Genomic DNA, 14,382 nt, shown 5'->3' with positions numbered 1-14,382 from the left:
AAAATCAGGATTCAGGATCAAAAATGTTGGCTGGATCTTTACAGACATTCACATTGGCAGGATCTCCCAGTCCCACTGATGGCACAACCCCGCCATGGGTTTCCTAGCAGTGAGAGGTGCATTCGACAGGAAACCCCATTGGCAATGGCGGGACTCGGAGATCCTGCCGTCGGCCAACGGTGGGCCTCCTCTGCCATGGCAAATCACACAAGGGTTGCGTGGAAAACTCCGCCCGTTGTTTGCATCAAAAACACTGTTTCACTGCTCTTTCTAACTCTGTGTTTTTGGAAATGGCTTCACTGGCCAGGTGAAACTTCACAAAGATAAATTTTCCAGTGAGGACAGATACACTCCATTACACATTTGCACACTTAAATTGCCTGCTAAATTTAGCGAAGGGGCTAAACATGAAGTTACACGTTCAAGGACAAAATATATTTACTAATAACACATGTACTTCCAAAGACCAATTTCCTTGATGATTATTATTGTTATACACTCGTCAGATATGGTGAAGGTTTGTGAGGAATTACCTTTAAGGATGTGTGTTCTATTAAGGTATGGGTATAGGCTACTCAGATAGATCATGGCTGAACATCATCTGAACTCCGGGGAATTTCAGATTTCCGATACCCTTTGAGTGAAAACTTATTCTGTCATTTCACACCCGAATGGTCCAGATCAAAGTTTCCCTTTGATTTGGAATCCTCCACCCAGCTTTTCTCTATCCACTCTGTCAAAAATCTTGGTTATTTCAAAGACCTGAATTCCATAGAATCTCCACAGTGCAGAAGAGGCCATTCAGCCCATCGAGTCTCCACCAACTCTCTGAAAGAGTATCCCACCCAGGCCCTCCCCTCCGCCATATCCCTGTAACCCTGCACATTTACCATTGTTAATCCACCTAACCGATACATCTTTGGCAATTTAGCATGGCCAACCACCTAATCGATCATCCCTCAATCTTCTAAACTTATAGGAATGCAAGCCAAATTCAAGCAATCACTCCTCCTTTTATGGGGAATGTATTACGGTCTCATCCTTGGAGTTTTCTGCTCCATTTCCATCACCATTTTAGCTCGTGTCCGATGCAGACTAGTACACTACATTTGCTCCCAGGCCAATTACAGCTCCTGGAAACCCCTAATAAAATTTTACCAGTGTTTTGTTACTTGCCTAAGCTCAGGATCTTTCTCTGCAGCTACTTAAGATCCAGAGGACAGGTCAAACCTGCCACTCTGAACTCTAGGAGTACAGCACTACAGCTTTTCCATGTCAGAAAGAAACTCAGAGCGGGGTTTCCCGGCCCCCTGGGACATGTCTTCCAGTGGCAGAGGCAGCTTGCCATTGGCTACCAGGATGATTTTCCAGTCCTGCCAATGACTACCGCATTTTGTGCAGCTCGCCCATCCCATTGCCAGGAAACTCATCTTTGGGGGGGGCGGGTGTGGCACCTCTGGAGGGACTGGAAGATCCCACTAATGGGAAGGGCTGGAAAATTCCAACCTCAGAGGTTTGAGCAGAGGAGCTTGAAAATGAAAAAACATATCCATTAAGGCAGTTTCCTGAATAAAATGTTAACAAGGGAAAAATAAAATGAAAAGGGAAAGTAGTTAGTAAAAGAGTACAAATCAAGTTTTTTGCTCAAAGATTAGCAAATGTCAAAATATGTACTTTGAATTGAATCTCGAATGGCAAGATTAAGAAAATACTTTGATTACCATTAAGCTTGTATGTTTAATCTTTTGTATAACTAGTGCCAACCACCTCAGTTACGAAGCTATTAAAACTCCGGCAGTGTACAGCGAATAGTGAGTCACAGTGTAGCAAATTTTAAGTGTCTCTGCTCACCAACTTGCAGATATGAATATGATGCCAGATGCAAGTTCACCAGTCGATCTTTGCTGGGGTTTCGGGGTTGGACATTCATTATATCTCTTTCAGCTTTCTCATAGGCCAATGAAATTGATGGGATCTGTTGATGAAGCAATCGGTTGATTAGAAGCCTTACTTATAATTAGGACCCAAAAATCTTGGCAATTATATGTTACATACATCTCTGCATTCAGATACATAAAACAAAAGGATTTTGTACATTGATAATTTATCTTCCAATTCTTCCCGACTCAAAGCTTGTGCCCCAACATGTGTACATTGTAAATTTCACTCACCACTTTACAGGAGCGCAGTAGAATTTTGTATTGTTCTTTTCAATTCTTGAATATTGGTTGGATTAGCAGTCGCAGTGGGAATATTAGGGTTAGGGTTAGCAATGATTTCCTCCTTACCCAACTTCCATTTCAAACCTGCCCCCAGTCCAGATTTGCTTCTGGTCTTTCTCTCCCACACAATTCATTCCAGGTGCTAATGGAGGCAAGGTTGGAACCAGCTTCCCACCTACCTAACTACCATCTCTTCCGAGTGGATGGTGATGGTAGTTTTTGAGGTAGCAATGGCAATTACTCCATTGTCCAACAATGGTGGGAAAGATCAAATTAAAAGCTCCCTTTCTTTGCAGACTGACTCCCAATGCTCCAATCTGCAGTCTCTGCCTTCACACACGGGAATTTTCTGCTCTTCCCCGGCCACATCCTGTACTCCTGCTGTGGTGGGTTTCAAGATAGCATCACAAACATTCCCTCCTTCGACTCGAGTGGGCTGCCCACTGCAATATTGCTGGCAGAGTCAAGATGCATGCACTATTGTACAATGACCCAACGCTCTTGTGAGACTGCCCTCCTTTCATGTGTGCTGAAAATTATGAATTAATTATGTGATCATCTTCTAAGTAATGTGAAAGGGAAAATATAACTTGAAATTAACCACAATATGTCCATGATCTATCAATCCATTAAGAATGTAGCAATGATTATATGGAAAGAGGGAGGACAGAGAAAAGAACGAAACTGGTATAACTGATTCTAGAGCATGAATAATTACTTACAACGTCTGTACCCAAGTCAATGAGCAGGATGGTAATAGTACCGATGGGAAGCGGGATACTGGTAATGATGTACACGAGGAATGGACACAATTCAGCCATGTTCTTCGTCAGGGTGTAGGCGATTGCCTTCTTCAGATTGTCAAAAATCAGACGACCTGTTGAACATATTATACCGGTTTGGCAATGAGAAAACATCCACAGTCTGATAATGATCTTTATCTATTAAATCGCAAATCATAAACACACAAACCCAAAGCAATGTCCGAATGCACAATATAGACATTTCTCATTTGCCAGCTTCGCAACTTAATTCCCACAAATTCTAACTGGAGTTGAATAATTGGCCTGGAAATATTTCAAATCCTAAAGACCCCTCGAGTGCAGTTCCTCCTCTTTGTCCAGATTCCTGCTCTTTCATCTCTTGCAGCTGAATTCGAGTCATGTCCAAACTGATGAGATGAAAATCTCTACTTTTAGAAAAGGTTCTATAAATGACGGAGTGAAGAAAAGCACCTGAGCAAGATGGTTGTGCACGCTGCAAGGACCGTATTCAAAGTGCGTCTTTCCCTCACCTTCCCCCAACCTGCTGCATCACATTTTCCACTTGCATTTGGAAGTTGATTGGATAAAGAAGGAACATTTATTTCTGAACTGCACTTTACGTGGGTGGCAGGGATTCCAATGACAGGCCAGAATCTCAGAATCCCTGCAGTGCAGGAGGCGGCCATTCGGCCCATTGAGTCTGCACCGACCACAATCCCACCCAGGCCCTATTCCCATAACCCCATGCATTTACCCGAGCCGGTCCCCCTGACACCAAGGGGCAATTCAGCAGGGCCAATCCACCTAACCCGCGCATCTTTGGACTGTGGGAGGAAACTGGAGCACCTGGAGGAAACCCACATGGGGAGAATGTGCAAACTCTACACAGTGACCCAAGTCGGAATCGAACCTGGGTCCCTGGCATTGTGAGGCAGCAGTGCTAACCACCGTGCCGCCCAGAAAGCCAGGTGCAACCCCAGTTCAGCTATCTGGAGGCTCCTGGCTCCATTCTAGGCCCACAAGGGCTCCAATACCTATAAAAGTCTGCCTCCAAGAGCTGCCAGATAATTGGAGGGCCGACAGCTCTTCATCCCAGCAGTGCCACCCAACTAAGACGCAGCTATGAATGCAGCCCTCAGAGCAAGGCGAGTGGAGTCTCGCATCATCAGGGTCAGTAATGGAGTCTCTGACCAAGGGGGTGGCTGGAGGGGGAGGAGTGGGCAGAAATATGCTGGTGAAGGCAGCAGGGATGTTGCAATGATGGCAGCCATTGCTACCAGGGAACCACTCCGTAGACCATAGAGTTGCTGATTAGGAGGAAACCCCACCACTGTGCCGTGAGCAAGGCTTCCAAGGTTCACCAAGCGGTCACCCCACATAAGAGGGCTCCCCACTGCAGGTAGAATGCTGGCGGCACCAGGAAGACGCCCTTAATTAGGCACTTAAATGTCTCAATTGGCCTTTGGTTGGGAGGGAAAGCCACCCTCCACCTTGCCATCAAGGTAGCGGGCATTCCATTTCTCGCTTTTCCTCACTATATTCTGCTCCCAAGCCCCGTCCCCTCCCATCACTTGAGTGGGCTAGTAAGATCCAGCACGCCATTTACAAACTGTGTAAAAATAATAATGCTTTCCATCTCATCTGTATCGCACTATGTATTTTACAGCTTGTACCTTCTTCCACTCCAGTAACTATTGAGGCAAAGTTATCGTCCAATAGAATCATGTCCGCTGAATTTTTGGCTGCGTCTGACCCCACGATCCCCATAGCTATTCCGATGTCTGCTTTCTTCAGAGCTGGTGCATCATTGACACCATCTCCTGTAACTGCCACAATGGATCCCTGGGATAAAAAAAAGGAATGAGAACATCAAGTCCCAAAGAATCTTCTAGGTGAAAAAAAAACTCCAAAGCTTCATAATTCCCCAACCTTCTACAACAAATATCAAATTTATTATAGCAGTACGACTTGGTCATTTTGACCAATATTTGAGGTCAAGTTACAAAGGGAATAATCAAACTGAACAAGAAAATGGTTCCTTCCTCAATACCGCACTGGCCGAGATCATGTGCTCCCTGTAGTGTGACTTAAATCCACATCATTCCAACATAGAGGTGAGAGTGCCACCACTTTTCTGAGCTAACTTCAGATTAACAGGTGAATGGTTACCTGTCTTTGGCAGGCCTCAACGATAATTAATTTCTGCTGAGGTGACGTCCTGGCAAATACAATTTCACTGTGATTCCTCAAGATGTCATCCAGGAACTCCGGGTCCATCTCTTGGAAATCTGACCCGTTTATCACAGCAGCTTTGGCTTCCCTTATTCAAAATACAAAGGACATTTACACCAAGTTATATTTACTGCATTTCATAACTTGGCATATTTTCATAGCACAGTTATCGTCAGGCATGTTGACTGTGGGGCCCTCGAGTTCAACTTGGATATTAAAACCTCCCTGTTGCTCCTGCTGTCAATATACATCAAGTCTATATATCAGTCCAAAGATGCACGGGTTAGGTGGATTGGCAATGCTAAATTGCCCCTTAGTCTCAGCTAGGGTAAATGCATGGGGTTATGGGGATGGGGCATGTGTGGGATTATGGTCGGTGCAGACTCATTGGGCCGAATGGCCTCCTTCTGTGCTGTAGGATTCTATGATTGTATACGTTGATGTGTGATTAGCTTCTCTATGCCAGAAGACCCCCCCCCCCCCAACCCCCATCAGATATCGACAGATGTTAGCCACATTGGTCAGTCTCCCATGCCTGTATCAGGAATACAACACCAACAGCTCATTTAAAAGCCCACCCAGGTTACTGACTACGAAGTAGCCTCGTGTCATTTACCCTGCCTGTGGAATTCTCTCTCAGGCAGGCGGCACAGTGGTTAGCACTGCTGCCTCACAGCGCCAGGGACCCGAGTTCGATTCCCAGCTTGGATCACTGTCTGTGCAGAGTCTGCACGTTCTCCCCGTGTTTACGTGGGTTTCCTCCGAGTGCTCCGGTTTCCTCCCACAGTCCGAAAGACATGCTGGTTAGGTGCATTGACCAAGCTAAATTCTCCTTCAGTGTACCCAAACAGGCTCTGGAGTGTGACAACTAGGGGATTTTCACAGTAGCTTCATTACAGTGTTAATGTAAGCCTACTTGTGACACTAATAAAAAAACACTAGGCATAATTCTACAGTCCTGCACTCCAAGCAGGGAGCTGTGCTGATAGAGAGTACTGAATAGAGAATGCAACCTGTCTCTGATCTAATGTGGTACATGACATCCCTCCACCCATCCCCACACCGAGAGTGAGAGAATATGGAATTATGCCTTCTGTTTCTTGTAGGCATAGCTTTGAGATACAGAATCAACCAAAAGCAAAATACTGCAGATGCCAGAAGTCTGAAATTAAAAACAGGCAACGTCTGCACAGAAAGAAAAGCAGAAGAGTGATTTTTTTTTCAGTTTTAGATCAGATTTAAGTTAGCCAATGCTTGCTGTACCAGGAGCATTCGAGGAAGCAGAGAATAACTTGTGAGAAATGAGTGACCTGCTTGCTGAAGGCCCAGTACAATTTCTCCAATAATTAAATCTCAATAACAGCGTTAAAGAAAGAGTCTTTTGTGTAACACAGATTACCTCAATCTACCTTTTATTCACTTGGGTGACAGGGATATTGAGGCGCTTTGCGATTTCTTCCAGTGTCTCACTGCCAGCCGAGATAATGCCAGTACTCCTTGCTATAGCCATTGCTGTGATTGGGTGATCTCCAGAGACCATAATGACCTGTCAGGGAGAGATAAATAGGCACTTGTTAATTTTTTTTATTCGTTTGTGGGACATGGGCATCGCTGGCTGGCCAACATTTATTGCCCATCCCTAGATTCCCGAGGGTAGTTGAGAGTCAACCACATTGCTGTGGCTCTGGAGTCACATGCAGGCCAGACCAGGTGAGGTTGGCAGGTTTCCTTCCCTAAAAGGACATTAGTGAACCAGATGGGTTTTTCCGACAATCGACAGTCGTCGGTAGACCGAATTTCATATTTTTTTTATTGAATTCAAATTCCATCATCTGCCACAGTGGGATTCAAACCCGGGTCCCCAGAACATTAGCTGAGTTTCTGGATTAACAGTCTAGCGATAAAAATACCACGAGGCCATTGCCTCCCCTAATGTTAAGAGCTTTAAAACAAAACTAACAAAATTCAGAGATTTCCAGTACATCAGACACTGTTAGTTTTGTGGTTTTACAGAATTTAATAGGTTCTGTAAAATTCTCAGTCAGGTTAAATGCATAAAATCATTACATTTTGATGTCTGATTTTATACCTTTTTATCTGATATCCGTGTGTAGCAGAAACTGCCAATTTACTGGCATGCTCTGTGTAAAAGGCTGGAGACAGAGGGAGACCACAAAAAGAATTCACGAAAATGGATCCAGAAATGAAGAATAATCTCAAAATACTGCGGATGCTGAAATCTGAAACAAATTCCGCGGAGTCGCACGCAGCGGCAGCGGAATGGCCGGAAAATTCCTTGTGTCAGCTCTCGACTGAGTTATCCAATTCATTCAATTCCTCTGCTCTTTGCCCATAGTAGTTACTTATTTATAAACAGAAAATGCTGGAAAATCTCAGCAGGTCTGACAGCATTTGTGGGGAGAGACTAGAGCCAACGTTTCGAAGAACAAAGAGAATCAGCAGAGATTTATACCACGAGGGCGGAGGGGTGGAATGGGACAAAGGGAATGTAAATGAGGATACAGAAGGCCGAGAAGGTGCTACAAGTGCCCATTAAGTGATCAGAATGAGTGAATGGCAGAACAGAGGCACAGGAGCTGTTCCTCCAGTTTTGCGTTGGGGTTCGCTAGAACATTGCAAAAGGCCAAGGACGGACATGTGGACAGGAGAGCAGGATGGCGTGTTGAAATGGCAAGCGACAGAAAGGTCTCCATCCTATTTTCTGAGTTTTTTTCAAACTCCAGGCTTTGCTGTCCAAGAAACCTTTAATCTGGTTAGCTGTATGATGTCTTCTCTACTCCCAGATTCTGTGCTGAAAAGCATCTAAAAGTCAGTGAGCTGCTGCATGCAAGGTGAACAGAGCAAAGTCCAGGCCTGTGGTAAACCACTGTTAAGCTTATTGCCTGTGTGTGTGTGTGAGACATGCCTGGACACGCCCCTGCCGGCCTTTCTTTTGCAAATAAAAGCCTATTTGTTCTTGCATACAAACTAGTCTTTGCTTGATTAATAGTGCATCAAGGCCATTGTAAATTAAATCAAAAAGTCCTCTGGGCCAAACTGATGAAAATTCCTGTCAATTATGTATGCTGACTGTTCTTCTTAAGATATGTATCTCGAGGTAGTAAATAAGAATCTTTCCCTAATATTTAATAAATAATTGCAAACATGGTACATCCGTGACCATTTCCTGTGCATGAAGTAAATAATTTGACCATTGGTTCTCTACCTTTCAGGCCACCTTCTTGCTTTCTTCTCTATAACAGGGCACCAAGATCACTTGCAATTAATTTCACTCTAAAACCAGCAGAGTATCATTACCACGCCAAATACCTCCAAGATTACCATGGTTGGGGAATCTGGAACTTAAACCCACAGAACTTTCCATTTTACAAGACTGTAAGCAGGGTTAAAAGAAACATGAGCTAACTATTTTGGATAATTATTGCCTTTGGATAGTGACTTTGGCAAATGAGTCGTAAAGAAAAGCAAGTGCGCTTGAACCAAATTCGCACAATTGCATATCATTCTTATGGGGTTAAACAATTTTGGAGGAAAAACGTACTGGCATTCACCAATTTAACCTTAGCGGGAAAGTATTAAAAGCAAATTGCATGCAATGGAAGGCCCATACCTTGATTCCTGCACTTCTGCATTTTAGTACGGCGTCTGGCACACTTGAACGAGGTGGATCAATCAGAGACAGAAGACCAATGAAGCATAAATTGGAGATTGGGAAATTCCTTTCGTCTGCGTCAAATATGTACAAATCCGGATATTTGTCTTTTGGCAAATATTGATGACAAAATCCTAAAAGATTTGAAAGTTGTTGGTCAAAAACTCACGAAACACAATTGTGACATTAAATTCCTACCAAAATCTATATGGCCAATTAGCAAGCGAAAGAAAAGACAGAATAAAGGTGGAACATTTGGTTATTTAAGGAAGAAAATTGCAAAATACAGGCCAGACAAATTCCTAACTCCAAATTACGTAAACAGATTTGCTGAGATTTTGCAGAAGGGTCAAGGATCATGTCAGGATCATGGGCGGCATGGTGGCACAGTGGTTAGCACTGCTGCCCCACAGCTCCATGGACCCGCGTTTGATTCCGGCCTTGGGTGACTGTCTTTGTCGAGTTTGTATGTTCTCCCCATGTCTGCGTGGGTTTCCTCCGGGTGCTCCAGTTTCCTCCCACAATCCAAAGATGTGCAGGTTAGGAAGATTAGCAATGGTAAATTGCCCCTCAATGCCCCACATTGTGTAGGTTAGGGGGATTAGTGGAGTAAATACATGGGGTTGCAGGGAGGAGGTGTGCCTGGGTAAGCTGCTTTGTCGGAGAGTTGGTGCAGATGCGACGGGCCGAACGGCCTCCTTCTGCACTGTAGGGATTCTATGATTCTATAAGAGTCGGTATGAACACAGTGGGTCGATGCAGTGCTGTAACCATTCCATCATCCCATAAATTTAACTTATCTCAGGAGAAGCGGAAATTAACACTTAGTAATGTTGAAAATAGCACCAGCCAACACTCAGCCCCAACCAAATCCACAGCAAATCCTCTGCTAAAGAGATGGCTCAGGAAAAATAGATGTAAAGTGGTCACTTGCATTTGAGTCTGTCTAAAGCCCACCAATCACAAGTTGGTTGTAATAATGCCAAAGAGAAATGTCTGGGTTACTGTGGAGAATGCGGTGATCACCAAATCTATACACACATATGAAGCTAATCGAAACGATTCAGAGAGGAGCAACTTTGTTTTAAAAATAAATTTTCATACATAGGGGTCATGTGAATTATGAGAAAAATGGTCTTTACTGAGAAAGTTTTGTGGCACAGTTGGGCCAGACGCTCCCAGTTCAAGTCCCATTTCAGGACTTGATGGCCATGGAAAGTACGTTCATAACAGGAACAAACAGGTTTTATATCAGCCTGTAAATCCTTCCCCAATAGGCCTGATGGCAGGTGGTAAGAGCAGGAGGGTTTCCTGGTCAGCCATTTTGCAGAAGGCAATGGCAAATCACTGCGGTACTTTGCATGGACCAATCAAATGGAAGTTCTTGGTCGCTAACGCCTTCCTAGGGCAGGGTACGTGAAGGAGGTGAAGGTCTTCACATCAATGTCAGTTGAGTTAATGTATTCATAAAATGAAGAGATATATTCTTGATCTTTGCTTAAACTAGAAGCATTAAAGTAGGAACAAAAGCTAAAATCAATAAACAAATCTCAAGCTGTTCTAGTTTTGCTGGCCAGGATTTTCTGGCCCCATTGGAAATTCCCACTGAAAGTCAATGGATGTTTTGCTCATTGCCAAATTTTCCAACTCTCTCGCAACCAGAAAATCCCGCCCATTATTGTTAGACAGATTCATTGAGCTAATAATTAGCTCTCCAGTAAGATCATTTGTTCAAATTAAATGCTCCAATGAGTCAAACATGGTGCACCTCTTACCTAGTCTTCTTACCTAGAACTCTCTCCCCCAACCCTCCAAATTCAAGATAAGCCGAGTGAATAATTTCTATCTGACTATCATCGAGAGGAACCTCTCTGCCCTGAAGCATTATGGTGGAACAAGATTCCAAGATGCGTTCTGGTGCCCCCTTCATCACTAAGAGGAGACGTTTATCATATGGATTGTTGGTCCTATGAATGGACAGCTAAAAATAAAAATGCATTAGTTAAACATCTATCGTATTGGTTTTACTTTGCTTTAAGGAGGAAAGGTGTAGATGGAGTAATTAATGAATATTAACCCTTCTGGTAAGAGTTGAAAGCATCTATAGAAAATAAATTGGGATTTTCTTAGTCTTTTTGCCTGGGCACAGAACAATAACCAAGGAACCCCAATTTCACGCTGCCGCACCCCATATCCAAAGGGCGCCAGACAAATCCCTAACTCCAAATTGGGATGGATGATTTTTCAAGCATCCATGGTGGATGGCTAAACCAGTCACAGGATTTGTTTTAGAATTCACCTCATAAATTAGACTGCACCTCCCACCATCTGTAGCACATAGTGCACCTCTTACTGAGAACATACGCTCTCAACCCTCCAAGTTCAAGACAATCCGACTGAATGACTTCTATCTCAACATCATCCAGTGGGATCTCTCAGCCCTGAAACATTGTGGTGGAACAAGATCCCAGTATGCTCTCTGGCACCATTCTTTATCATTAAGAGGACTTGCTTGATGTTAGCTGATGTCAAATAAAGCAGCCATAAATAGATGTCCTAAAAAATGTTGAAATAAGGCCCAAAACCTAATTTAGGAGGAGTCACAATTGGTTATGTACTTGAAGGTGGATCATAAACAATTTCTACTTCTGCATCTTCAGCCTTATTAGTGAAAATTACATATCTTTGTTATTGAAATCTGAAAACCCAATCATTCCATTTTACAAATGCCACCCAGCTGCCATTGAATATCCTGATGTCTTGTGAACACAAAGGATCTCAGGATACCTGTAGCTGATGTCAGCTCTGTAGTGGGTTTGAGATTCAAAATGACACGGAGAGCCAGAAAGTGGCCTTTCTATAGAAACAATTATGCAGTTTGTTATCTGAAAAGCAAGAGTGTGCAGGGTTATGGGGAGAGGGCAAGAGAATGGCACAAAGTGAAATGTTCATTCGGAGAGGCGGTGCAGGCACAATGGGCCAAATGGCCTCCTTCTGCACTGTAACAATTCTGTGATTCTGAGATCAAAGAACTGCAGAATTTTGGGGCATAAGTGAATTATTCAGGCAAGAAAGTCTAAAGCCTTGATCAATCCCTCTGCTCAAACAAATCTCTGCTCACAAAACCAGCCTCATCTCCTAACCTTGAACGTGAGTAGCTTCCAATTGTATTTGTTAAGAGTGTGTCTTTGCATTGAGAGCAGACTTACAGGCCTAATGGGAAAGATAGCCATCTTCTGCCATTTCTTAAGCTTTTTTAAGTTATCCTAATTGAAAATTACATTATGATTAGTTTCTTTTAATGAATTTTCATGCCATCAATTAATTACATGTTTGCAGGTTCTGAAACATGCTGTGCCTGATGTAACATAAATGATGGTTAGAAGTTTTCATATGTATAAAATAAATCTATGGAATGGATTCAACACTTCTTTTGGACCCTGGGTTTTTTATTTTGATTTATGTCCTATTTTGATTTTTGGGGTATTCCAATGAAAATAAGGGGGTACTTTGAAGTAACATAGGCAGGACATTGAGTATGTTTCTGGCTGCAAAGTCTAGGTTGTGTCCACAGAGGGAACTCCGGCGCTCTTGAAGATCTCAGAGGGTGGTGAATCTCTGGAATTCTCTGCCCACTGAAGTGGTGGAGGCTACCTCGTTGAACATGTTTAAATCACGGATAGATGGATTCCTGATCGGTAAGGGAATTAGGGGTTATAGGGTAAGTGGAACTGATCCACTTCAGATCAGCCATGATCTTATTGAATGGCGGGGCAGGCTTGAGGGGCTAGATGGCCTACTCCTGCTCCTATTTCTTATGTTCTTATCCTCATTGGCTGCGAAGAATGCAGTCATTCATTAAATTGTGAAAGGCAGTTAATAAATGCAGATTCTTTCCTTCAAATTTAACAACTAATGAGGGTTAGAAGAGCAGATTAGAGACTGATCACAACCTTCAGTCCTGTTACTGGGCTCTGAAATTGCTGGACATATGAGTTATTTTGACAAAGACTTGGAAATGTAGCAAAATCATACTCTCCTGCAAAACTCATACATCACCTGAAATTTGTTGGTTGAATTGAATGGTATTTCAAATATTTTGGTATTCTCCTCTCTGAATTCCATCACATTGCCAAATACAGTTTCAGAGAACTTCAGTAGAGCACTTTCAGAGGCATCTCCAACCACGTCTCGCTGCGTGTACCAAATATAAAATAACATTGAGTGAAATAGCTCCTTTTCAGAGAAACACCATCAATATTGATGGCAATGGTGCGTTAACTGGTCACCATTCTACTCAATAATTCACCATGGGCTGAGTTCTGTCTACCACTGGCCCACGCTTTTATCGATAGCACCCAAGACTCTTACTTGTAGCTGTTAATTGCTCAGGAGCTTTAGCGTCATATTTAGTTGGAGGTGGGTGTGACAAATAACTTAAAGTTATGTACTCCTAAATCAATAAAGATCAGCAAATGGTAAGTCAGAATAAGTCCCACTGAAACTTCACAGTCCATTGGTCGGACTGCACCACAGGTACACTGTCGAAACTTAGTCATTTAGCTACAGAAATAAAACAATCAGTGCTTTGGCAGTCGTGCAGAGCCATTGAGCGACCAATGATAAGTGATAACTGAATTAACTTTGAACAGAGGCAGATGAGGAATAATTTAATAAATGGTAAATTTGAAGTGAATTCCTGGAAGGATAGGTACAACAGAAGAAACAGAGGACAGACTAATATTGGTGAAAAATCAATTTGCGTTCGATATCTGAAAACAAAAGTGAAATCACAAAAAGATCAACAATCTTGTTGACAAACTTACAGAATACTGAAAGGCCGAGATAGAGATGACGTGGGGAAGATGTTTCCATTAGTAGGCGAGACTAGGATCCGAGGGCACAACCTCAGAATAAAGGGACGACCCCTTTAGAACCGTGTTGAGGAGGAATTTCTTCAGCCAGAGAGTTGTGAATCTATGGAATTCATTGCCACAGAAGGCTGTGGAGGCCAGATCATTGAATGTAATTGAGAGAGAGATAGATAGGTTTTTGGTTACGGGGAAAAGGCGGGAGAATGGGGTTGAGAAACTTATCAGCCATGATTGAATGGCAGAGCAGACTTGATGGGCCGAATGGCCTAATTTTGCTCCTATATTTTAAGGTCTAATCTGCCAGATTGGGTAAAAGCTGAAAACCTGAGATGCAGTTGGATAATGTGATGGGATTGTACATTTTGTTTCCCACATTGATCAACGTGACCTCTCTTTCCTGTACTTTTATTGTAATTTTTCTTCTACTCTCCCATACACCTTTGACTTTACATTATTTTTAATGGATGCGTCAGTCCATGGAGAACACAAAAAATGAGTTGTTTTCAGTTTTAATTGTGTGTCTACTCTTCAATTAAACTAACGGAACAGGGGACAATGTATTCCAGTGAAGAGTTTGACAAGCCAACAACTGTGATTTTACATTTAAAAACAGGCCT

The 14,382-nt window shown here is 42.9% G+C and overlaps 1 protein-coding gene across 1 annotated transcript in view; it reads right to left on the bottom strand.

The window, feature by feature from the left end:
- LOC144479860 (potassium-transporting ATPase alpha chain 2-like) overlaps positions 1 to 14,382 on the bottom strand; it is a 36,813-nt gene that overhangs the window by 8,995 nt on the left and 13,436 nt on the right. The window contains exons 8-15 of the mRNA XM_078198867.1: positions 12,951 to 13,085; positions 10,680 to 10,872; positions 8,850 to 9,025; positions 6,628 to 6,764; positions 5,156 to 5,306; positions 4,660 to 4,828; positions 2,945 to 3,099; positions 1,852 to 1,975 (exon numbers count right to left, since the gene is read on the bottom strand). Coding sequence (XP_078054993.1) covers positions 1,852 to 1,975; positions 2,945 to 3,099; positions 4,660 to 4,828; positions 5,156 to 5,306; positions 6,628 to 6,764; positions 8,850 to 9,025; positions 10,680 to 10,872; positions 12,951 to 13,085 — 1,240 coding nt within the window. The remainder of the gene's footprint in view (positions 1 to 1,851; positions 1,976 to 2,944; positions 3,100 to 4,659; positions 4,829 to 5,155; positions 5,307 to 6,627; positions 6,765 to 8,849; positions 9,026 to 10,679; positions 10,873 to 12,950; positions 13,086 to 14,382) is intronic.

This window comes from Mustelus asterias, chromosome 27 (assembly GCF_964213995.1).
Source record: "Mustelus asterias chromosome 27, sMusAst1.hap1.1, whole genome shotgun sequence".
NCBI lineage: Eukaryota > Metazoa > Chordata > Chondrichthyes > Carcharhiniformes > Triakidae > Mustelus > Mustelus asterias.
This window is presented reverse-complemented; position numbering and strand designations above follow the sequence as displayed.